Source organism: Choloepus didactylus, chromosome 8 (genome assembly GCF_015220235.1).
Source record: "Choloepus didactylus isolate mChoDid1 chromosome 8, mChoDid1.pri, whole genome shotgun sequence".
Classification (NCBI taxonomy): Eukaryota; Metazoa; Chordata; class Mammalia; order Pilosa; family Megalonychidae; genus Choloepus; species Choloepus didactylus.
In genome coordinates this window covers 68981329-69005404 of record NC_051314.1, presented here as the reverse complement: position 1 = coordinate 69005404, position 24076 = coordinate 68981329, and the positions used below count along the sequence as shown (strand labels likewise).

General features: G+C 39.7%; 1 protein-coding gene and 1 pseudogene across 3 annotated transcripts in view; one reads left to right on the top strand and one right to left on the bottom strand.

The window, feature by feature from the left end:
- Positions 1–22270, top strand: part of LOC119541563 — a 38413-nt pseudogene extending 16143 nt beyond the window's left edge.
- The window catches only part of PPM1H (protein phosphatase, Mg2+/Mn2+ dependent 1H), a 311989-nt gene extending 288401 nt beyond the window's left edge, over positions 1–23588 (bottom strand). For 2 of the 3 annotated variants that reach the window (XM_037847540.1, XM_037847541.1), the window contains exon 1: positions 23320–23588. In XM_037847540.1, coding sequence (XP_037703468.1) covers positions 23320–23564 — 245 coding nt within the window. In that variant the 5' untranslated portion in view covers positions 23565–23588. The remainder of the gene's footprint in view (positions 1–23319) is intronic. The other variant, XM_037847542.1, reaches the window with a different exon arrangement.
- Positions 23589–24076: the final 488 nt, after the last annotated feature.

Below are 24076 nucleotides of genomic sequence, written 5' to 3'. Positions count from 1 at the left end.
TCAGAGTAACCCTACTATAGAAACAGATGCTCAAGCAGTTCTAGTATGAACAAAGTTATCAAAAGTAAAATAAATCAATCCTTTGCATGAGTCAAAGGGTATCAAAAAGCACTTCAGGGAGGAAGCCGATATAGGCAGAGTCCCAACCACTCATCCTTCAACATTTACCCGTGATGACCTTCAAGAAGCTACTCATAGTAGGTGCTAGTCATTTACTGTTTGAAATGGGCACACCACTAGTTATTCCCCACTTTAGAAAAATCCAGCCTAAATTTCAACTCACAATAAAACAATCCTGATTAACATTAAAAAGATTCTTAAAGTTGTGAAAATATGTCCTGCAGTGACAAATTTTAAGTAGCAAGCTTCCCAGTGCTTTAAAAATATAATTTAGTTTACATGAATTTTCAAAATCAAATTTGAAATAAGATTGATTCCTTTACTCTTAGCTCAGAGATGCTGAGAACACGACAGTGATGCAGTGACTGCAGGACCACATAAAGTACAAGGTATTGATTAAAATTACACCAACTACAGCTGCTTTCCAAGCAATTTAACTGCCAAAGAGGGGAGGACATTAGCTCTGCACCAAAGACAGCACAGTTCCGAGAGCCATGGATATGTCCTCAGATCACCCACCTACAGGCAATTTGGAGCTAACAAGAGGGACTGAATTCAAAAGTAGCTGTGAACTCTGTTTCTTTTTTTTTTCTGGAAGGATCAGGTTTTAAACAATTTCACATATTTTTTTCCAACTTTTCAGAGACAGACCCTATTGAGACATCTACATACTTTATGAATATACATTTCTTTATAACTGAATCATCTCTCAAAAAATGAGATCCCAGAGTGAAACCAACAGCTTGCCATCACCATCATAATTTTACCTGCTTCACTGTTAAAATTTTGAAGCTACCTCCTTCTAGACAAATACTTCAAATCATAACTTGTCTGAACGATACAGCAACTGCATTATTACTTTAAAAGAATTAGCCAAAAGAGCCTAAAATTATAGTACCTTTTAATTCAGGATAGGCTGTTTATTTAAAATTTTATTTTTATTTTATTTATTCTAGAAAGTACGACAATGTTATAATCTGTCCTTGGTACTCATTCCTTTAATACTGCAATTTGGGTGGGAGAAGGAAGGCTATCCTCCAGGCAAGGGGATTTGTTACCACTACACAATACTTGATTTACCATGCTGTTCGATTTAGAAACGGGTAACATTAAATCAAATGTAATTAGATTCGCAATTCACTTTCACTTCTTGTTAAAATGCACATTCAGCCAAGGTACCCTTCAGTGATTTTAGTTAAGATAATGCAACAAAAGCAGACGAGAAAGCTTTAATTGTTTATGAACTGTATACAAGTATCCCACTTAAAAGTCAGTAAAAATTGCTAATCAGTGCACAAAGTTTGCAAAGATACTTACTCCCATATCACCTGGAAAGGACTCAGTCAATGACCCAACTTAACCAACAAGCAAACTGACTAAGTACCATATGACCCAACAATCCCACTTCTAGATATATACCCCAAAAGAATTAAAAACAGAGACTCCAACAGATATTTGTACACCAATGTTCATTGCAGCATTATTCACAATAACCAGAAGGTTGAATCAACCCAAGTGTCCACGAACAGATGAATGGATAAACAAAATGGGATATGTACATACAATAGAATATTACTCAGTCATTTTAAAAGGAATGACATTCTGATACATGATACAACATGGATGAACCCTGAAGACATTATGTTGAGTGAAATAAGCCAAACCCAAAAGGACAGATACTGTATGATCTCACTTACTTGAAAAACCTAGAATAAGCAAATACATAGAGACAGAGAATGGATTACAAGTGACTAGGAGCTAAGGGTTCTGAGGGAGATGGAAATAAAGACTTACTGCTTGATGGGTACAGTGTTTCTGTTTGGGGTAACAAAAACACTTTGGTAATGAATGGTGACATTGGTAGCACAATATTGTGAATGTAATTAGTATCACTGAATTGTACACATGGAAGTGGTTAAAATAGGAAATTCTGTGTTGTATATATGTAACTACAATAAAAATTAAAAACAAATATGAAAAACAAAAAACAAAAAAAGCAAGCAAACAACTAAGGACTAAAAAAAATGATCCGGCTTGCTGAAACCATAGGTTAGTTAGAATAGCCAGGGCTGCCTACAGCTGCGTCTTCACGGAGCTCATCTTCTCCTGGCACCATAATGCCTCCTCTGATATAAAGTGCACAGTTGAATCTTTTTATGAATTTATCCCCGCCAAGAGAGTATAAACCTCTTATGGCTAAAACTTCTGTATCTTTTGTCTCTTAGCACATGGGATGATGCAGTAAATGTATGATAGTGATACAAAGAAAACCAGTGTGATACTATCATCTAACACTAAATGGTCCCAGAATTGCCATAAACATCAAGTGCTCACAGATATGTACTTCAGCCCTAACTCCAGCAAATTCTGGCCCCAACTGTTTTTATCATTATCTGTTAAGGATGGATGATACTAACCTGCCTCCAGTGTCTAATAATCTTAAACAGCCCAAACATACATGACACACAGCCCTTTGTAAGAAAGGCCACAGGTCACGTGGAAAAGCGTACTCAGAATCAATACAAACATTCATGTCAGAAGTGGAAGAACTACATTCGACTGTAATTTTTTTCTAAGTGGCCTAAGCCTTTCTATCTGTAAAATACAGTTCAAAAAATAAGACAGAAAATTATGCTAACTCTTAAGATTATACTCCATACCAGCAGTTCTCATATAGCACACAGCACTGTGGTCTGGCAGTCCCTGAGAGTCTCCCCAAAACCCTTTCAAGGGCTCCATGAGGTCAAAACTCTTTTCACCATAATGCCAAAGCATCATTCGTTTTTCTCTCTCATTCTCTCCTAAGTATACAGTGGAGTTGACTAGCAAGTGTGATAACACAATAGATTAAATGAATAAACAGATATAAGAATCCAGCTGTCTTTGATTAAGCCAGATGTTAAAGAGATTTGCAAGTGTATAACAATGCTGCTTTCTCATTATACTGTTTTTTGATTTTGGAAAATATGATTATTTTTCATTTAAAATGTTTATGTGCTATAAGTTTATTTTTTAGTGAATTTATAAATATTTTTTAAATTTCTCAGTTTTAGCTTCTAATGCAGAAAATATCATTACATATAACCTACAAAAGCAAAAGCTCTTCAGAGTCCATTTAACAATACCAACATAGGGATAGATTATTGAAATTAATTTCAAACACAATTTTTTTAGTTCTAATTTGTTCAAATCTATATGGACATGATTTTAGATAAGAATATATTGGCTTGGGATGGACACAGAGGGAAATGGAACAATCACCATGGGTGACTCTGAGCTTTTGTATCATCAAAAGCAAACTGGAAGCTTCAGCATGAATCATCTAATCCATAAATGAACAAAACCACGGATTGTACCTAATTCGATAATGTTTTAGTTTGTTCACAGAGAAAAGACTGAGCAGGTAACTGATGAATATACCAAAAAAAAAAAAAAAAAAAAAAAAAGGGAAAGAAAATGAGGCAGAGAAAAAAAGGTGAACATGTGAAAGGTACAAAAAGTATTGATAATGTTCAGAAACTGCAATGAATTTCTGAACTCTGCATTCATCCCGTCCACTCAGCCACATATATCAAGAAATCTACTTTTTCCAGTAGGATCCATTCTTACCTGCTTATCTATCTCCAGACTAAGAACGGAAAGCTGGATATATGTTTTCCCTTTTCCCTAAAGGGCAGCCCAGGTACAGAGCATATCATGCAATGCCTCCAACAAACATTTTTTGAACATATGGATCTGTGCAATTCATTAGGTACTGTGATAACTATTGGGATTCCAGGAGCTGAACACATAATCTGAAATTAGCCTATAGAACAACATATGAAATTAAAAGAACTATATTGATTACACTGCCACTATATCAGCTGTATATGCTTGCACATTAGTGTACACGGAAACGTATTAAGAATACAGGGAATTAAAATATATATATGACAAGGTCCACATCCTCAAGATTTATTTATTAAAATTAAAACAATTAGAAAGCAACAAGAGATATTAAAGATTACCTCTCAAATGTATGACAGCTCTGCTGATAGAATCATTGGGAATTACCTCAAAGTAGGGTTTTAGACTGGCTCTTAAAGGATATTCTTCTAAAATTCTATATTTAAATCTAGATGTAAAAAATAAGCAACAATACATCCTAAATCAGTAAACCTGATTCACCATAACACTGTATTGGTAAAGTATTTTAAAATAAAGTATGTAACTAACATTTCTTAAAACAATTCTCAATATAAACCTTGATGTTTTCCAACACTATTAAGTAATGCCACTAGTCACATTTGAATATATTTTTCCCCAGATAAATCTCACCATTCAAATTATGGCTTGCAAAGACTTATCTACAAGGAAGTTCATCACAGGACTGCTTTTAATAGGGAAAAAAAAAAAAAATTGGTTACCACTCCCCACCCTAAATATGGCATAACCATAAAAGGAATACAATGTGGCTATTAAAACAAGTAGAATATTTAATTCATGGAAGAAAAGTCACTCCATTTGAAGTAAAAAAGCTAATCAGTGTGTAGAATTATACCATTTCGTAAATTCCTAACTAATCAATACCTTCCTCCACTTCAACAGGTTAGCAGACATCTGGAATGATTAAATTCATGTGTCAACTTGGCTAGGTTATGGTGTACACTTATTTATTTGGTCAAGCAAACACTAGCCTGCTTGTTATTGTGAAGATATTTCATAGACTTAGATCATTAATCTAAGCTTGCATCTACAGCTGATTACACTTATAGTCAACTGAGGAGATGGCCTTCAGCAATGAGAGAAGTCTCTCTAAGCAGCTGAAGGCCTTACAAGGCGAACTGATGACTTCAGCAGTGAGAAAGATGAATTTCCATCTCTCCTTCAGCCCACCAGCTTCTTCTGTGGAATTCATCAAAATCTTCATTGGAGTTCCCAACTTGTGGCTATAGGCTACAGAATTCAGACTTGCCAATCCCCAAGGTCATGTGAGCCAATTCCTATAATAAATCTCGTATTATTGAAACACACACACACACAGACACATCCTGTCAGTTCTTTCTCTGGAGAACCCTGACTAATATCCCATCTAAAGATGTTTTTTTAATTCATCTCACTAATACTCAGTGGATAATAGAAATTTTTACAAGATAAACTTTTGCCCAAGGGCCAAATTCTGCTAGAAAAAATAATATTCTCAGCACGAGTTTAATTAAACTTGCAGCTGACAAGCATTAGGCCTCTGAGGCAACTTCCAGCACTTTGGAAGACAAGAAAATAAAACTATTAAAACACAGTTTTTCAACAAGAAAAGGACACCAGGGACTTTGAAGTAAAATACATTTGAATCCAGAACAAAATTATCTTGACACTAACATGAGCATACCTGGCTGAAAACTCAGGCCTAGGGCAAAACCCAAACCTGTTGGCAGAGACTCCCAACTTGTGGTCCTGGCTTCTGAAGGATCTCAAAAGGCACTAATAGGAGATCTACGCTGTTTTAAACATGGAGGGGAAAAATAAAAGCTAATGAAAAACAGACCATAGGAAAAAAGGTCTGAGGCATTAACTGAAACAAAGGTTACTTCTTTGCTTTCAACCGAAACAATATCAGCTCAATGCACTGTCACGAAGCCCTTGGTGCTGACTAAAAGATAGGATGTGTCTGGTTAATTTTTTTTAAATGGGGAAACTGAATACCTATTTAACACAGCTTGCTGGACAAAATCTTTCGTAAGGAATCCATCCAAGAAACAAAAAAGGGGTCCTGACAGTGAAAAGGTTGGGAACCAGAGAATCCACAGCACATGCCATGGTGGAGCCCAGAACTGGGGACAAATCACATCCCCTGGTGCATCTGAGAATGGCATGGCAGGTCAGGGTGGGTGGTATGGGAGGTGGGAAAGGGCCAGCGCGACCTGATAACCAGGGCCCGAGAAGCAGAGAAGCAGGGCTTTCACAAAAGAGCCAATGTGATTTGCATTTGAACACCAAGATTTTTCTTTAAAAAAAAAAATAATAATAATAAACACCAACTGCTGTAGTCCAAGCTGCCAATTTTTCTCTTCTTCCAATTAGCTGCTGCACTGATATCACCAGCCTAGCTCTGGACACCTGGTTCTAACAGGGCAACATCACTATCAGTGGCTTCACCCCAGGGGGTACGGAGTGATTATTAATAATCACAGGAAGGATCAGCTGAGAGGGCATCTACTCGGGCTCTTGGGCTCTACTCTAAACCCTGCCTTATGGAGAAAAAGTTGTGTTAAAAGCTGTGATAAAATCACTCCCTTTCCCAATCATATATTTGAGAGTTCATCCTCATAGGCTATTTATTTGCAACAAAATATTGTAGCTATTTCCTCTCCTTTGTTTTCAAAAAAACAAAACTCTTAGTTCTTTCTATAGTAATACCAGTTTGTTTTTTTAAAAAATTTCCCTGACATCCTCCTTATGGGCTAATCATATCCACTGAACCTTTAAATTTGCTTCCTACTAAACATTTATTTTCCATCTTTTATTTTTGCCAGGTGTGTATTCTAAACATAATTTGTCACTGTTCACCTTTTCAAAAAGCATATAAGGATTATTGGTACACTACAGCAGACCACTTAGATAGTAATTCAGTCAACCACAGCATTTTTATTTAAAAAATCGGTTTATCACTTGAGGGTTTTTTTTCTTCCTCCTTCCTAAACTTACATGAAAAAGGTCATATGATAAAGAGGCATCACTTTTTTTTTTTTTTTTAATATTCAGCAAACATTTATTAAGCTCCTAGTATGTGTATTAGCTATCTGAAGTAAGGGCCGTATGAATGAGTCGGTGCCTGTCCTTCTCCTCAAGGGACATGTCATCAGAAGAGGTGGAAGGCATGAAACAAGTACCACAGCAGAGAGGTCTGAAGTTCCAACTCCTTGAGAGCAGTGCTCTGCCCTTCGTATTGGGACTGGGAAGGTCTTATAACTGGGGGAGGGGCCTGGGGTAGATTGAATTACATGCCCCAACAAAAGATATGCTCTTGATCTTAATCTGCATTCCTGGGGTAAGACCCCCTTTGTAAATAGGACACTTTGAAGCTGTTATTATTATTTAAGGTGTGGCCAAACTGCATCAGGGTGGGCCAGTGTTTTAGTCTGCTAGGCTGCTGAAACACAATATATCAGAAACGGGCTGGTTTCTAAAAATGGGAATATGTTAATTTACAAACATACAGTTCTGAGGCCGTGAAAATGTCCAAATCAAGGCATCAGCAATATGATGCCTTCTTCCTGAAGACAGGCTGCTGGCGATCCTGGACTCCTCTGTCAGATGGCAGGTACAGGGAGAGGCATCACTTTTTAATAGCTTATATGTCTGTCAACTCCCTGAAAGGACAGTAGAGTACACAAGCCACTCTAGCCCTCTCAACTTGGCCAATAATTGATCTCTCCATCCGCCCACAGCTATGTGATGATTAATTATACTGCCCACCCACAAATGCTCCATTAGGCCTGACTTGTGCAAGTATCGATACAAGCACTCCACAAGACCACCACCGAAAGAGCTCCAAATGCCTGGGCAGCCCAGCAAAGAAATAGTTCACTGACTGTGGCTAGTCCTGCTTCAAGCCCAAACTCCACTAACTTGAAAAATGCCCATTAAAACTTGATTCTGCTTAGGTACCAGATCTCCCAAAGTGAATTTTAAAAGGGAGTCTCTCATAAAACATGACTCATGATTTGAGAACCATCATTCAGAATTCTTAAGTATATTTCCTCATTTCTAAGATGATACTGATGGTAAAACGTATGATTCACTTAATAACTTTGGAAAAAGGAAATGCCACTACATAAAATGAACAGATTCGTTTCCAAAACATCAAAATATGAAGGGGAAAAAAACAACACTTTGAAATCAAGAAAATATGGTAATTTTGACAAGGTCTGGACTGTTATTTGTAGGAAATGTACATATACTAAGAAAGTTAGGTATGATTAGGAAAGGAAACTATCGTACTCACAAAACAAAACTATTTCTAAGTGCTTTGAAAAGCACTATTTGTAACAAATATGATCGAGTGCACATGACTGGGTAAGAGATTGATTAAAAAATAATCGTGCAAGCAAGAAAAGAAAAAATAGATAAATGGGACCTCATCAAAATTTAAAACTTTTGTGCATCAAAAGACTTCATCATGTAAGTAAAAAGATAACCTACACAATTGAGAAAATATTTGGAAGCCCTATATCCAGAATATATAATTATATTCAGAATATATAAAGAAATCCTACAATTCAACAACAAAAAGACAAATGTCCCAGTTAAAAAATAGGTAAAAGTCTTGGAGAGACATTTCTCCAAAAAAGATATACAAATGGCCAAAAAGCACATAAAAAGAGGCTCAATATCATTTGCCATTAGGGAAATGCAAATCAAAACCACAATGAGGGCAGAAAGGAATAAAAACAGAACTCAGATAAGCAGAGAAATCAAAATGAAACAAAACCGTTTCCCCAGAGCATCGGCTTCTGCACTATCCAATCTTGGCCTGATTGGAACAACTTTTACCAGACATTGATTGTGGCCAAACTTCACCAAGTCAATCCTGGGTTTTTCCCAAAGTAATTTTCTGCTTATTTGGATTTTTCTCAATGACAAAACCATCAGAACCATTTGTTGTGCCTTCTTTAGCAGGACCAGATAAAAATATGAGCCTTAGTGTGATCACAAAAGACATATTTCCTCTTTGGACATACTCTTACCTGGCCCTGCTGCTTCCCATGTTCATTCTCACCGTTTATGTCTGCTACAAGCCAGTTATCAACTTACAGGGCATCAGCTTCATCTTGACCTGGGTGCTGCTAGTATTTGGTCAAAGATTAAAAGTTATGCAGGTGCTGGAGGTCACCTATGGCTTGGTCTCTGCCAACATATACAGTGGTCAGCCTGGAACATTACCAGAGAGTGAGGAGCTCCTGTAGGAGCATGCCACTGGTGGCCTACTATGCCAACATATACAGTGGTCAGCCAGGAACATTACCAGAGAGCGAGCAGCTACTCTAGTAGCATGCCACTGGTGGCCTACACAGTGGTCTCCATGCTGGCGCAGGTGCTGGTATCCTTGGCCAGCATTGCGTACCTTAACCTCAATGTTATATCCTTGCCCTCTGGCTCCGTGGCCTTCCTTTTTTCCCTTTTTCTAACGATGCCCAAGAATAACATGTTCTTTCATGCAAAATCCAGCAAAGAAGCTCCTCAAAAGCCATCAGGAAAAGAAGCTGTCTTAGATGAGCCCTGTAAGGATCACCAACCAGTCCACCAAGAGTCTATAAACACTTCAGGGCCTTTGGATGATAGCCAGTTGGGCAGTCCAAAGCCAAAAAACGTGGCTTTGAGAGTTTTTACACAGTGGTTCCAAGATTTGAGGGAATGCTACCTGCAAAGCTTCTTTTTTACTGGTCCGTCTGGTGGGCTTTATCCATGGCAGGTTTTAACCAGGTTTTGAACTACGTTCAAATCCTGTGGGATTACAAGGCACTGTCCCAAAGTTCTACAATATATAATGGAGCAGGGGATGCCCCTACAACCTTTGGAGGGACCGTGGTAGCCTTCGCAGTAAGCTACGTGAAAGTCAACTGGGATCTTGTGGGAGAGTTGGCATTGGGGATCTTCTCAGCAGCAGATGCAGGTTCTCTATTTCTCTTGCATTACACAACTAATATTTGGGTGTGCTATGCTGGTGTTTTGAAATTCAAGTCAAGTTACTTATTTCTTATAACCACAGCAGCATTTCAGATCACTGTGAATCTCAGCATGCACGCTATGCCCTGGTGTTCAGAATCAACACCTTCATTGCCTTGGTGATGCAGACCATCCTAACTGTGATCATGGTTGATGACCAAGGCCTGGGGCTTCCAGTCAACATTCAGCTTTTGATTTATGGAAGTTACTTCTCAGTCATTGCTGAAATTTTCTTAATGAGAAGCATTTACATAATCTATTCAGCCAAATGCAAAAAGAAAGAACGTCCTTCTCCTACTGATTGGAATCCAAATGGATCCAGTGACCCAATGCCTGTTATGAGCACAGTAACTCAGTTTTAGCCCAGTTTCACCAAATATGGAATCAGAGGATGGGCGACTGATTGAAAACACATCATGCTTTGTATTTTATGTACTTTGTATTTTGATGTTTTGTCCTAGATTAAGATGCTGTGAAAATGGGTAGCAGATGCCTAATGTCTGCAGAATTTTTAACTAGGTTGAATTTAAATGTTTGGAACTGGGTAGAGGTGATGGTAGCACAATATAGTGAGTGTAATTAACAACACTGAATTATGAGTGTGACTGTGGTTGAAAGGGGAGGTTTAAAGTCAAGTAGGTCACTAGAAGGAAAACACAGTGAACCCTATGGTGGATGATGACAATGATTAAAAGTACGAATATAAAAATTATCTTTCATGAACAAGAATAATGTATGTCATTACTACAAAGAGGCAGTAATAGAGTGGTAAATAGGGAAAATGCATCTATTGCAAACTATGGACTATAGTTAAAAGTAACATTTTAATATTCTTCCAACAATAGTCACAAATGTACCACACCAGTGCTAAAGATCAATGGTGGGGGGGGGGGTAAGGGGTATGGGATGTTCTGGGGATTTCCTTCTTTCTGTTTTTTTTTTTTTTTTTTAAACTTTTTTTTATTGTGAAATATAACATACATGCAGAAAAGTGATAACTTTCAGAGTATGGTTTAACAAGTGGTTATACAGAAAATTTCCAGGTATGGTATGGATTACAGTTCCACAATTTCAGTTATTTCCCTCTAGCTGTTCTGATACACCAGAAACTAAAAATAAGCATCCATATAACGTTTCAGCAGTCACAATCATTTGCAAAATCCTATCTTCTCTGCTACATCTCCTCCCTCTTTTTCCATCATTCTCTCAATCTTTAGGGATATTTGGACAGTGACCATTTTAACTTCTTCATGTTGAAAAGGGCTGTTGACATTATGGGGTAGGGGGATCAATGGGTTGATATTCTTAGAGAGTGGTACCTCTGGGTTTCATGGCTCATCTGGCATGGGAACCGTCTGAAAGTTTTAAGTTATTGAAAAGCATACTTAGTGAAACTTTTATAGGGTCTCAGACATAGCCCTGGGTATTCCTTAGAGTTTTCAGGAATACTATTGTTTGGGGCTCAGCATACTGTGGCAACCTGCAATATCTAGCTGAAGCTTGCATGGGAGTAATACCCAGGATGGCCTCTTGGCTCTATCTGCAATCTCTCAGCCACAGAAACCTTATTTTGTTATATTTCTTTCCCCTCTTTTGGTCACGAAGGTGTTGTCAATCCCATGATGCCAGCCTTGTCCCTGGGGGTCGTGTCTCACATTGCCAGGGAGACTTGCACCCCTGGAGGTTGTGTCCCATGTAGGGTGAGGTTAATGAGTTTATTTGCAGACTTTGGCTTTGAGAGGGACAGTCACATCTGAGTAACAAAAAAGGTTCTCTGGAAAAGTGACTCTTAGGCATAATTATAGGTGGGCTTAACTTCTCCACTAGAGAAATAAGTTCCATAGGAGCAAGCCTCATGATTGAGAGCCTGGCTTATTAGATTAGGGGACCCTGATGCTTGGGAAAGTATTGGGGGTTTCCCAAGCAGGGAAGTTTAAAAGTTCCAAATTTTTCCTTCAGTCCCTGAAGGGACTTTGCAAATACTTTTTATTATCTGCATAACATACTCTGGAATGTATCAGGGTATTACGTTAAGCTATAGAATTACAAGATCTCATTCCCTACTCCAGGCTACAACTCAACAATAAAAGGACAAACAACCTAATTATAAATTGGGCAAAAGTTATGAATAGACATTTCTCCAAAGAGGAAATACAAATAGTTGAAAAGATGTTCCTCCTCATTAGCTATTAGGGAAATGCAAATCAAAGCCACAATGAGGTATTACCTCATACTTATAAGAATGACTGCCATTAAACAAATAGGGAACTACACAGGTTGGAGAGGATGTGGAGAAATTGGAACACTTATTCACTGCTGGTGGGAATATGTAATGGTGCAGCCGCTGTGGAAGACAGTTTCACGGTTCCTCAGAAAACTAAGTATCAAGTTGCCCTATGACCCGGCAATTACCTGGCAATTCCACTACTCAGTATATACCCTGAAGATCTGAAAGCAGTGACACAAACAGGCATTTGCACACTACTGTTCATAGCAGCATTGTTCACAATTGCCAAAAGATGAAAACAATCCAAGTGTCCATTAACAGACGAGTGGATAAACAAAAAGGGATACACACACACACACACACACACACACACACACACAATGGAATACTCTGTAAGAAGGAATGAAGTCCTGAAACATGTTATAACATGGATGAACCTTGAAGACATAATGCTGAGTGAAATAAGTCAAACACAAAAGGACAGATATTGTATGATTTCACTAATATAAATCCCCTAGAAAAGGTAAACACTGTCTTAAAATGTAGAATATAGGGGACCTAGAGATGCAAGCTGAAGAAGGGGATGTGGTTACCTAATAGGTACAGACTTGATAACGAGGTTGAACTTAAATCTATAGGAATTGATAGAGGGAATGGTAGTTCGTTAGTGGAAATATAAGTAATAGTGCCATATTGAAGATGAATATGATTGAAAGGGTTGTTTAAAGTCATGTATCTCACCAATTAGCACCACAAATATAAATAAGTTCTTGCATGAATTACTTCAAAAGTATGACACCTGTACAAACAGTTAATAATAGAGTGGTATAGGGGATAAACTACCTATTGCATGCTATGGACTATATTCAACAGGAATATCTTACTAGCACTACACCAATACTAGGAGTAAATAAATGGGCAAGGGGTAAGAGTTATGGATAAGAGTTTTGGGTTTTCTCTTGGGTGTGGCTGTGTCTATCCATTATTCTTCTCTTTGGAGCAATGAAAATGGTCTAAAATTGAGAGTAATAATGATTGTACAATTAAATGTGGATACTGTGAGACACTGATTATTTATTTTGGATAGAATATATGTCATGTGAATATATCTCAACAAAATCTGCAGATTCAAAATAAATAAATAAGCAAATAAAACAGAAAGATCTAAGTGCTAGAGTAAATGGAGAGAGAGAGGTATAACTATTCAATGCCTGTTACTAGGGATATACTTGGAAGAACTGAAAGCAGAGACTCAAACAGACATTTGCACATTGATGTTTACGGTGGCACTATTCATGATAGCTAATGGCTGGAGGTGGCTGAGGTATACACCGACTGAGGAATGGAAGGGTGAACTGTGGTATACGCATACGATGAAATATTGTGCATCTACAGAAAGGAATGAAGTCGTGAGGTATGCAACAAGGTGAATGAACCTTGAGGACAATATGTTGAGCAAAATAAGCCAGAAACAAAAGGATAAATATTTTTGTACAGTCTCATTTAGAAAATACTTACAAGAAAATTAGGGCCTAGATTGTAAGCTCCTAGATTGTCACATTTGTTCCTGAGTTCTAAGGGTTATTTTTAAATGCTGAGATACTTTGCTCTATGTGTATAACTTGGTATTTCCCTGGAACTTCGGGTATCTGTGTAACACCTGAGACTCAGAATTGGAGTTCTGCAGGTATGAAAAGCAGCATTACTCCATACAGCAACTCTTTCCGTTTTTAAAAAAGTTGTTTTGTTGTTTTGTTGTTGTAGTTTGGAATAATGAAAATGTTCTAAAATTGTGGTGATGAATACACAACTATGTGATGATACTGTGAACCACTGATTATATACTTTGGATGGATTATATGATGTGTGACTGTATCTCAACAAAACTACTAAAAAAAAAAACAGTGAGATACCATATTTCACACCCACTAGAATGGCTACCATTAAAAAAAAAACAACAGAAAATAGCAAACATTGGAGAGGATGTGGAGAAATAGGAACACTCATCCATTGCTGGTGGGAATGCAAAGTAGTGTAGCCTCGGTGAAAAACAGGCAGTGCCTCAGAAAGTTAAGTACAGAATTACCATATGACCCAGCAATCCCACTTCTGGGTATATACCCAAAAGAATTTAAAGCAGGGACTCGAACAGATATTTTCCCACTGATGTTCATCACAGCATTATTCACAGTTTCCAAAAGACAGAAGCAACCCAAGTGTCTATCAAAAGATAAATGGATTTAAAAATGTGTCATAGCCACACAATGGAATATTACACTGCCATAAAAAGGAATAAAGATCTGATACATGTGACAACATGGATGAACCCTGCAGATATCATGTTGAATTAAAGAAGACAGATACAAAGGGACAGCTACTGTATAATCTCACTAATATGAAATAATTAGAATAAGCAAATTCACAGAGTCAGAAACTAAATGCAGGTTACCAGGGGACAGGGTAGGGGTACAGAATGGGGACTTAATGCTTAACTTGTACAGAGTTTCTGTTTGGAGTAATGGGAAAGTTTTGGTAATGGAAGGTGGTGGTGATAGCATAACACTGTATATATAATTAACAGCACTGAATTATATATTTGAATGTGGTTAAAAGGGAAATTTTAGGCTGTATATGTTACTAGACAAAAAAAATAAATTTGAAAACCATAGAACTGTGCAACACAGTGAACCCTAATACAAACTATAGACTTTAGTTTATAGCATAATTATAAAATTATAAGTGCTCATTGCTTGATAATGTACTTTAAAATGCTATAAAATAATGTTGTTTCATCTTTCTATTTTCTAGTACAAAACTGAAATAAATAACTCAAATATTTGTTTACATAGGACTTATCTTCTAAACTATCTGCCCAATACAAACTACACCATCTCCTTTTCTAATAACTGCTCCAGCTCTCACTCTTGGGCTCAGGGCCCCAGGACCATGTTCCTATGCGATCCTGGCCCCCTAAACCAAAATTAATTTTGCCAAGGGAAAACACATAGTTTCAAGGGAACCAGTGTCTCTCTCCCAAAACTTCAAAATTAGAATTGAGGCCACAGTTGGTCTGCCTTGGTTGCTTGCTTGTTGGGGGTGTGGCGAGGTAGACGTGAGGCCTTAGAGAAAGACGGAAAGAATGGCCACTTTGTTCCCGACGGCTTTGTTCCTGGATGGCAGGGTGCCAGTCCCTTGGGAAGTCAACAGCATTCTTACATTTGGGTTCCACAAGACAGGTGGTACCTTTACTAGAACTCTCTCTCCACCCCCTTCTTTTTTCCTGAAGTTAGCGCAAAGGAGTTTCTATTACTTGCAACTAAGAAACTTATAATAGCGAAAAGGATTAGGCTGGTTATTACCATAGTACTTCAAATGTTCCAAGCAAGACACCAAATAAAAGTTATGAAAGAGATTAGACCTGACTGCTTAAATATTAAATTTTGCATTGCAAGGAAGAAAAAAAAGCTATGGAGAAACGTAAAAACTGAACACACTAGAAAAATGTATTGCAACATAATAAGCAAAGGGTTAATTGCCTCAAAATAAAAAGAACTCTTATAAAAAAGAAAGATTATCCCAGTAGAAAAATTGGGCAAAGGATATGAACAGACAAATCATAAAAATATAATCAAATAGCTAACAAATATATGAAAAGATTGGTCAACCTCTTTTAATAATCAAAGAAACAAATTAAAATGAAGTTTTTTTCATCCAAATTGTTAGTAAATATAAAGGCATAATACTTAATGTTGTTTACAATCACACTGCTAGCTGAAACAGTAAACTGGTATAACCAATCTGATAATATGTATCTATCAAAGCTTTCCATGTGCAGAAATTTATCTTCAGGAAATACCTGGATGATTTGAGTTAAACATTTAAGGCTGTTCACCAAAAGCCTGAAACTAAATTTAAATGTCCAATGAGGGATTCATTACTGAGAGATTGTCAGTGGAATATGTATACATTATATATACATACATACATACACACATGCATATATAACAAATCTGGAAAGATCTAATCCCTAACATTAACAGTGGTTGATGGATTTACAAGCAATTTTTACTTTCTTCTTTATACTTTCAGTATTTAATATTAACTGTATTTTCTGTCATGAGTATTTTACTGTTAAAATTTAAAAAAAAATCATTAGAAACAATGGGATGGGAAAAAAAAATCTGTAACTTTTCAAATAGAGAGACTGAGGCAACATTTATAATATAGTTCAACATCATCAGAGGTGGGAGACAGAACTGGGTATGAAGCCCAGATCTGCCACTTAATAAGGTTTGCAACTTTAGACAGATTACTTATCTGTGCGGCATTTGTCTCATCAAATCATACAAAGTGCTTAGTACAGAACCTACACACAGGAATAGCTAAAAAAAATGTTGACTATTGCATTTAACAATTTTTTAATGCCTCTAATAGTGTGTAAATGGGGTTGGGATTTGGTATATGGGAATTGGCAGAACAAATGCTGGCCCATTCTTAGGCTAAGTATTTTTAAGGTAACTACTACAGTACCATACTGGAAAGCTAGTGAAATAGTTATCTGTAAAAACACATGGAAAAGGTTCCTCAGTATTAACATTTCCTATAATTCAGTTCAAACCTGCTTCTTTTGTACCATAATCTAAGGCCATTTGCTCTTTGTAGATTGTTAGTGTGGACCACCATCAATTTGAAATTGTCCAGAAGCATTAAAATGAAAACCCCTTTGTACTGCTCCTGTGTAACCTTAATAGTCCATGTGTTCATTTCAATTTAATTTTAAGAAAGATAAAAAAGGGTAGAAGACTCTGCTACAGAATTTTCTTGAGGACAATGACTATGTCTTGTTATATTATGGACCCAGCCTGGGGCCATGCTTGACACATAGTAGGAATGCAATGATTTCATTGATTGAATGAGAGAAATAATGGAAGTAGACCAACATGTCTAACTCCTGAAAGAGGATGGCATAAATTGAAAGGAGAAAAGAAAATCAATTCTCTGTTTAAATTAGGTAAGAGTTAAAAGACATCTTCCTTCAGAAATAATTTGTCCTGAAAATAATGGATATCTAGAAAACAAATCCAGTATACAGGCAGTTTTAAGTCCTCAAAAGGTATTGCTATAACCATAATTAGGAAGCACTGGGTAGAAGGTGGTAATATCCAAGATGAAGCTGTCTACCTAAACCGGGGCTGACACACACTGTAAACACAACTTCTCTGTATGGTTAAATCATCTGCCTGAAGTATCAGTAGTCCTTGGAAGAAGCTGCTTCCTTTTCCCAAGAAATGGGACAGCCCAAGGAGCTCTACCCCAAAGAAACGACTTCATCATAATATCAAATCTGAAAAAAGAAGAAAGCTAATTGCTTTAAAATAGGAAATTAATACCTTCTGCAGGTAACCAGAAGGATGGGTGCAATATCCTAGGCTACTTTAGAATTTTTACTCATCTGCAAACAAGTTCTGTTAAATGACACCCAACCCCTTTCTTTTAATCTTTAAACAAGAAGTGGAGAACCTGGAGGCTCTTCAGTTGCAAAAGTCAAACAGGAAGTTCCCAGGCAGGAGTTCCTTAAAGAGGTGTTGGTGTGCTAGGGGAGGTAAGAAGCGGAAAAAGAAAGGCCATGGGATTTCTTATCTTTGTGGCAAGAAAGAAAACAGTGGCCGTTCTGTAATTACTGCTGCATATCTAACTAACGTTATTTCATGGTGATTGCTAATTAGTGCTAAAAACGGGGCGAAAGAACCGCCTCCAGTCAAGTGATACCAAAACAAATCCAAAAGCTTGTAGGCTGCTTGCTGGATTTAAATAAGGTTATTTCATTATAAATTTCACAAAGGTGAGACACAAAGAATTTTATGTAAAGTATATTTAACAGAAGCTCTAAAAATAGCATTTTTTTTTTGTTCCCATGTCCAGGGGTACTTTAATTTAAAAAAGTACTTTAAAAAATAATTTTACAGTTTCCTTATAGCTATAACCTAAGTAAAATTATGCTATAAATATTCTTTGTTTTTTCTGCATAAGCAAAGAAATATATCACGGATAAAAACTTGAACAGGATACTTTTAACAAGGAGAGTAACTGTGGGTCAAAGCACTAGCACATTCTCTGGCATTCGCTACTCCTGTAGTTTCAGACACATCTGTATCTCTGCCACTCGTCAATGGGAGAAAGGTCCAGCAAACAGGTTAAGAAGAAAACACAAGTCAAAATGGCCTCCAAAACCACCAAAAAATAAAGCGACTCCAGGTTCCTAGAGTACAGGTGAACACTTAGTATTTAAACTTGTGGAGTGAGAACGGAAGCAGCTGTCCCCTGCTCAAGGCTCTGAGTCTGACTATGTTGCTTCCCATGGGCTCTCTCTGAGCAGACCTAACTGGCTAAGTCAGTGATTTCACAGAAAAAAACTTAAAAATAAAACTTGCTAATGTACATTTTTAAAAGATTTTGGCTCAAGTGGATGTTACCTGTACCTGTAAGCCTTTACAGAGCTGTACAACACAGCAATCACTCCTTAATCAAGTGGCTAAACTTTTCAGCCTTAATAGGAAGCTCTTTGAGGAGCCAGGAAATTCCACCCGGCACAATGCCAGGTGAGGAGCTCAATAAACATCAAATGAATGAATGAATGACAGTCTTCAGTTTCTGGATCCCCAAGCTTTGCAGGGATTGTTTAAGCTAATTCTCTAGTTTTATAACCCATGGAGTACCTCTCCTATGGAGAGGTCCACATGGCAAGGTCAACCCTAGAATTCAACTCTCCTCTCTTCAAACCCTCAAATCAATCACCAAGTAATGCCGATTTCTCCTCTCCCAGAATGTCTGGAGCTTTACTCACATTCTGGAGAGGTAAACAAACCACTTCTCGTTCAGGCCTTGATTCACTAGCACCTCTCTCTCATCACCACTCTTTGGCCAACCTTCCTACCTACTCTGTCCCTTTCGGGTACCTTCTACTACATAGAGAAGAGAATTTTCTCTCACCTAGTAGAAACAGTTCCTAGGAGTTGCAAGGGAATTTAAATAAAGGCTGCTTTCTACCTGGTTTCCCCACTTCTGCTCATGCCCCCAGATTCACTTTAGAAAGGTCTGCTTAAAACTCTCCAAGAGCTTCCTAGCTCATTCAAATTAAAAGACAAAGCCCTCCCCATGCCCTATAAAATCCTACATGATCTGGATGACTCCTTCTATCCCACCTCCATCTGTGTGATCACATCTCTTGCCAATCTCCCCATTGTCCTTTCTGCTCCCATCATTCTGGCCTATTCTCAAGCACATCAGGCATTCCTCCTGCATCTGCATTTGTTTTTCCTTTTCCTCCAGATGACTGCTCACTTCCTTTCATTCTCTGCTCAAATGTCCCACTGTCAGAGCCTCTTTCTCTGACCACCCTTAGTACAAACAAATGTGCCCTGCTCTCTCTGACTGTGCTTTTCTCCATAGCACTCACATACTGTTGGTTTATTATCTGTGCTATAGGCTTATTACGTTTCTCTCTAGAATATAAACTATATAAGAGCTCTATCTCCAAGATCTAGAACAGTACCTGGCAGACATTAGATGCTCAGTAAATATTTAAATGAATAAACCAGTCTGCCTTCCCTTCCAATGAGGAAATCCTATCTATAGAATGTTCTCTGAAGCCTGCAACTTTCTTGTTCCTATTACTGCCCTCTTGAGCCTCAAAGAATAAACCCAGGTCATTTTTCCAAGCTGTGGCTTTGCAAATATTTGGAGACTACAAGAAGTGATAAGATACTGTGTACACACCCCTTCCCCAATGTAAATCAAGGGTTAGAGACATTAAAAAAAAAACTTCTTGAAAAATGGCCCTTTTCACAGGTGTAGAAATAAGAGCTTCTTCAAAGTCTCCAGCCCTTCCTGGTCTCCTTGGCAGCAATGGCACCAGGAAGTCATTAGACGGTTTTAAAATATGTCCACAAATTGTTTGATACTTCTTACTTCAAGAGGGGGAACTTCATTCCCCTCCTCTTGAGTGTCTGAACTTAATAACTTGCTTCTAACAAAAAGAGAATGGCAGAAGTGACCATGTATGACTTCTGAATCTACATTATAAAAGATACTGTGCTGCCTCCTCTCTCTTCCTGTTCCTGACTGATCAATCTGGGGGAAGCTAGCCACCACAATGTGACAACACTCAAGCAGTCCTATGGAGAGGTCCACATGGCAAGGAATTTGTTACTTTTCTCTTCTCACCCCTATTCCTGAGGCCTCCTGTCAAAAGCCGTCTTCTTGGAAACAGATCTCCAGCCCCAGCCAAGCCTTCAGATGACTGCAACCTCAAGAGAAACTCTGAGTCAGCACCACCTAGCTAAGCCACTCCTAGATTCCTGACTCTCAGAACTGTGGGAGATAAATGTCTATTGTTTTAAGCCACTAAGTTGGGGGTAATTTGTTATGCAGTAACAGATAACTAAGGTACTCATGATGAGATCCTGTAGCAGAGGGTAGCATTACTGGTGACTCCTTCTGAGCATAGCCATAGCTACAACTTGTCTTTCTCTTCCCTTCCCTATTTTAGACCTTTTGATCATTCAGGATGTATTTCTGCAGGAAGATACACTATAGTTCAAGGAAGCGATGCAGCACAATGTCTAACGGGAAGAGAGGTAAGAAGAGGGAGGGAGCAACGTAACATCAGTGGCTAATTATGGTGACAGATGCACCACAATTTCATACACTGTAGAGAGGTAGTTTGGTATTGTGGACTCCAGAGTGAGACTGCTTGGGTTCAAATACAGGCTATGCTAAAGTGGCATGACCCTGGGCAAGATGCTTAACCATTTGGTTCTTCTGTGTCCTCATATATAAAAAGGATGAGCCTACCTAATTCGTTTGTTGTAAACATCAAATGATATGAAGTTTGAAACAGTGTAAGTGCTAAACAGTAAGCACTAAAAATATTAGGCATTAGTACTATGCATTTAAAAAGAAACAGGTAATTCTATATATGACTTACAATAATATCCATGATATATTGTGTGAAAACGCTACAGAATAACATGTTTAGGGTGAGCTTATTTGAAGAAGAAAAAAAGAAAACACATGAAACATATATGCACATTAGAAAAGTTCTGGAAAAGTACACATCACCCAAACAGTGAACAGACATTGCTTCTACAGGGTGAAGGAGTGGGGGGAGGGGCTTACATTTATATCCACGTTTTTCTTGAACTTTGATTGAACATGAACTTTTACAACTAATTTAAAAGGTTTAAACATTTTACAGGGCCTTCTTATCTTTCAAACTGGACGTCTCTCAAGTCCTGGTCTAGGAAAAGACAAGCTTCTTAAAGATGAGGAAACTGAGGCCCAGAAAGGATGAGGTAAAGTCCACCAGGCACTACCCCTCCAACATGTCTCATTTCAGAGTCTGTGATATTCTTTACAACCACCCATTGGCACATCATTTGTGGACATGTAAGTGGTATTTAATTTCCTTTCATTTCCTTCCTGCTTATCTACGGTTCTCCGTTTTGTGTGTCCAAGCAGTTTGCTCCTTCAATGTTTCAATATCTTCCTTCCTACCTCTCCTATAACTTTCTCACCATTTTCCTGCTTGCCATTCTGTCCCTCAGACATGGGAAACCCACTGGAGTGACAACAGCCACACACACACCCACCTACAAGTGAGAGGGAGAATGCCTCAAAGTTTCTTTTTGTTTTGCAAAAGGCCCAAACAGACTGTTTAAACAACGGTTTTATTCTAGTCAAGACACTGGCTATGTACGTTTTTGGCAGGCACTTTTTCCTCTTGTAGGTCTTTCCTTACGCAGGTGTTTTATTTTTCTTTAGCTTACTCTTGGAAGTTATGATGCTATTTTGTATCTTCCCTCTCCCCAATGTTCTCTTCCTGGCTAGTCTTTATGTGCTAACTTGGACTGTTTTAGCACCCATTACTTTTGTTTCCTCCCTTTCACATTCTTATCCTCTATCCCTATTTATACACGTTTTCTATTTCAGCCTATGGAGACACGGTTAAATGATGAAGGGGAAAGGAAAGGAGAACTAAAGATTCTAAGCTGCTTCTTTGGAGCACGAGAACCGGAGCATCAAGCCCCACGCAAACTCTGGGATATCCGGGCCACCAAAACATGGATAACCTCAAAGCGCTCAGGCGTCGGGAGAGCTGATTGGCTCAAGGAAGCACCAATCAGCAGGCGAGACCGTGCACCGGCGGGGGAGGGTTAGGATTACAGAGAGGGTGGGTTAAAGTAAAAGGATCGGGTGTGCCAGGTTTCGGCGTTTCGCTAGCAGTATTGCACCCACTGGATCGCAATGAACCCCAAAACTATGGTCTCCTAAACTCCACCTCCTGGGTTTCCCACTTTCATGAAGCTAAAATAATAGATAATGGGGGGAAAACATTACTTATCCTACCATTCATAAGATGGTCATTAATAGTCAATGGAGAAGTAGCCATGGAGTGTGTGGAGGGGGTGGTATTACAATCCTCCCCCTCTCCTTTCCCTGTTCCATGCCAAGTTGTCAACCTAATTGGATCGGTTTTTGAAATAGCAAATCATTCAAACGCTCGCTTAATTACCAAAGTAGATTACCCAGAGGCTACCATTAAACACTTGGAACAAGTCTCCCCAACCCCACCACACCCCCAAGAGCTAGGGAAACCGTAGTGGCATTTACCGAACGCTCAGGGATTTACTACCTACTGAAGAGAAGCGAGTGAGTTCGTAGCAAGAAGTCTGAGAAACCGAGACCTTCCGAAATATACAACCGCGCATAAGAACGCTGCTACCTCCAGGTCTCGGACACCAGTCCTCCCAGGCGCAGCGACAGCTCCTCCAGGTCTCTTACCCGTAACTCTTCACGAGGATTTTTTTTTTTTCCGGGGGGGGGGGGATCTGGGGGAGCGCAAATACCAGGTTTCCCTGCTGTGTTTTGAAACTTCATCAGAGCTGTTCTACCCACTTTCTTCCACGAATCACAGCTCCCAGATCTCCAGACCCTCCAGCCTTGGCTTTCCCACGGTTTAAACGCTACCACCCAGCCCTCCACTACCCATTCTGGGGCTGGAGACGCCGTGTCCTTGGAGTTGGGGGAAGGGGAAGTGGGGAAGATGAGAGAAATGGCCAGTGTAAGTAAAGAAGACCCCGCGAGGCCTGGATGCCGGCAGCTGGCGGACAGCCCTAGGGCCGAGAAGCAGGGAGAGAGCGGGGCTGGAACCGCGCGGGGAAGGGCCGCGAGGAGAGCAAGGGCGCCGCCGATGTCGCTGCACTCACTCTGCGTAGCCAGTGGCCCAAGGCAGCCGCCGGGTCTCCTTGAGGATGAGGATGGGGCGAGCGATGTGGTCGGCGCTGCACTCCACCTCGTCCTGAGACAGCCCCAGGAATTCGGGCCGCCCGTAGGGGAAGCGCAGGGGCAGGTCCGAGCCTCCGCAGCCGCCACCGCCGTGCTCGGAGCCTGAGCTGCCAGCCATGATGCCGCCCATGAAATTGGCCACGGCAGCTTTCACTCGAGTGAGCATATTACTCCGGCGCTCGGCAGCAGCAGTGCGAGGAGGCGGCCGCGGCAGGGGCCGGGCGAGGAGCAGCGCGGATCATGCAGGCTGCGGAGGGCGCGAGACGCGCGGGCAGCTGCGACGCGCCGTGCGCTGCTCCAGGAGCTTAGTGCTGCAAGGGGCCGAGCCCCGGCCTCCCGCGCTCGGTGCCGCCGCCGCCTCCCACCGCTACACTTCCGCAGTGGAGCGGCATGGAGCGGGCCGGCCTGGCCGAGGGAGCCGGGTGCTCCGGGAACAGCGGGGTGGCCGCAGCAGCAGGTCCCTTCCGCCTGCCCCCTGAGGTCGCCTCTTGAGTGCGCTGAACTGAGCCCACTATCCTAGCCAGCTGAGCAGCCGAGGCTGCTGCCACGGCTACCGGCGCTGTCGAGTCACGTGATAAGCGGGCTGCAAAGGCTTCGGCGGCTGCTGTGGCAGTAGCAACTCGGCCCCTCCCCTCCGGCCCGAGCGAGGCTTGCACCAAGACCATGACCTCCTGGGGG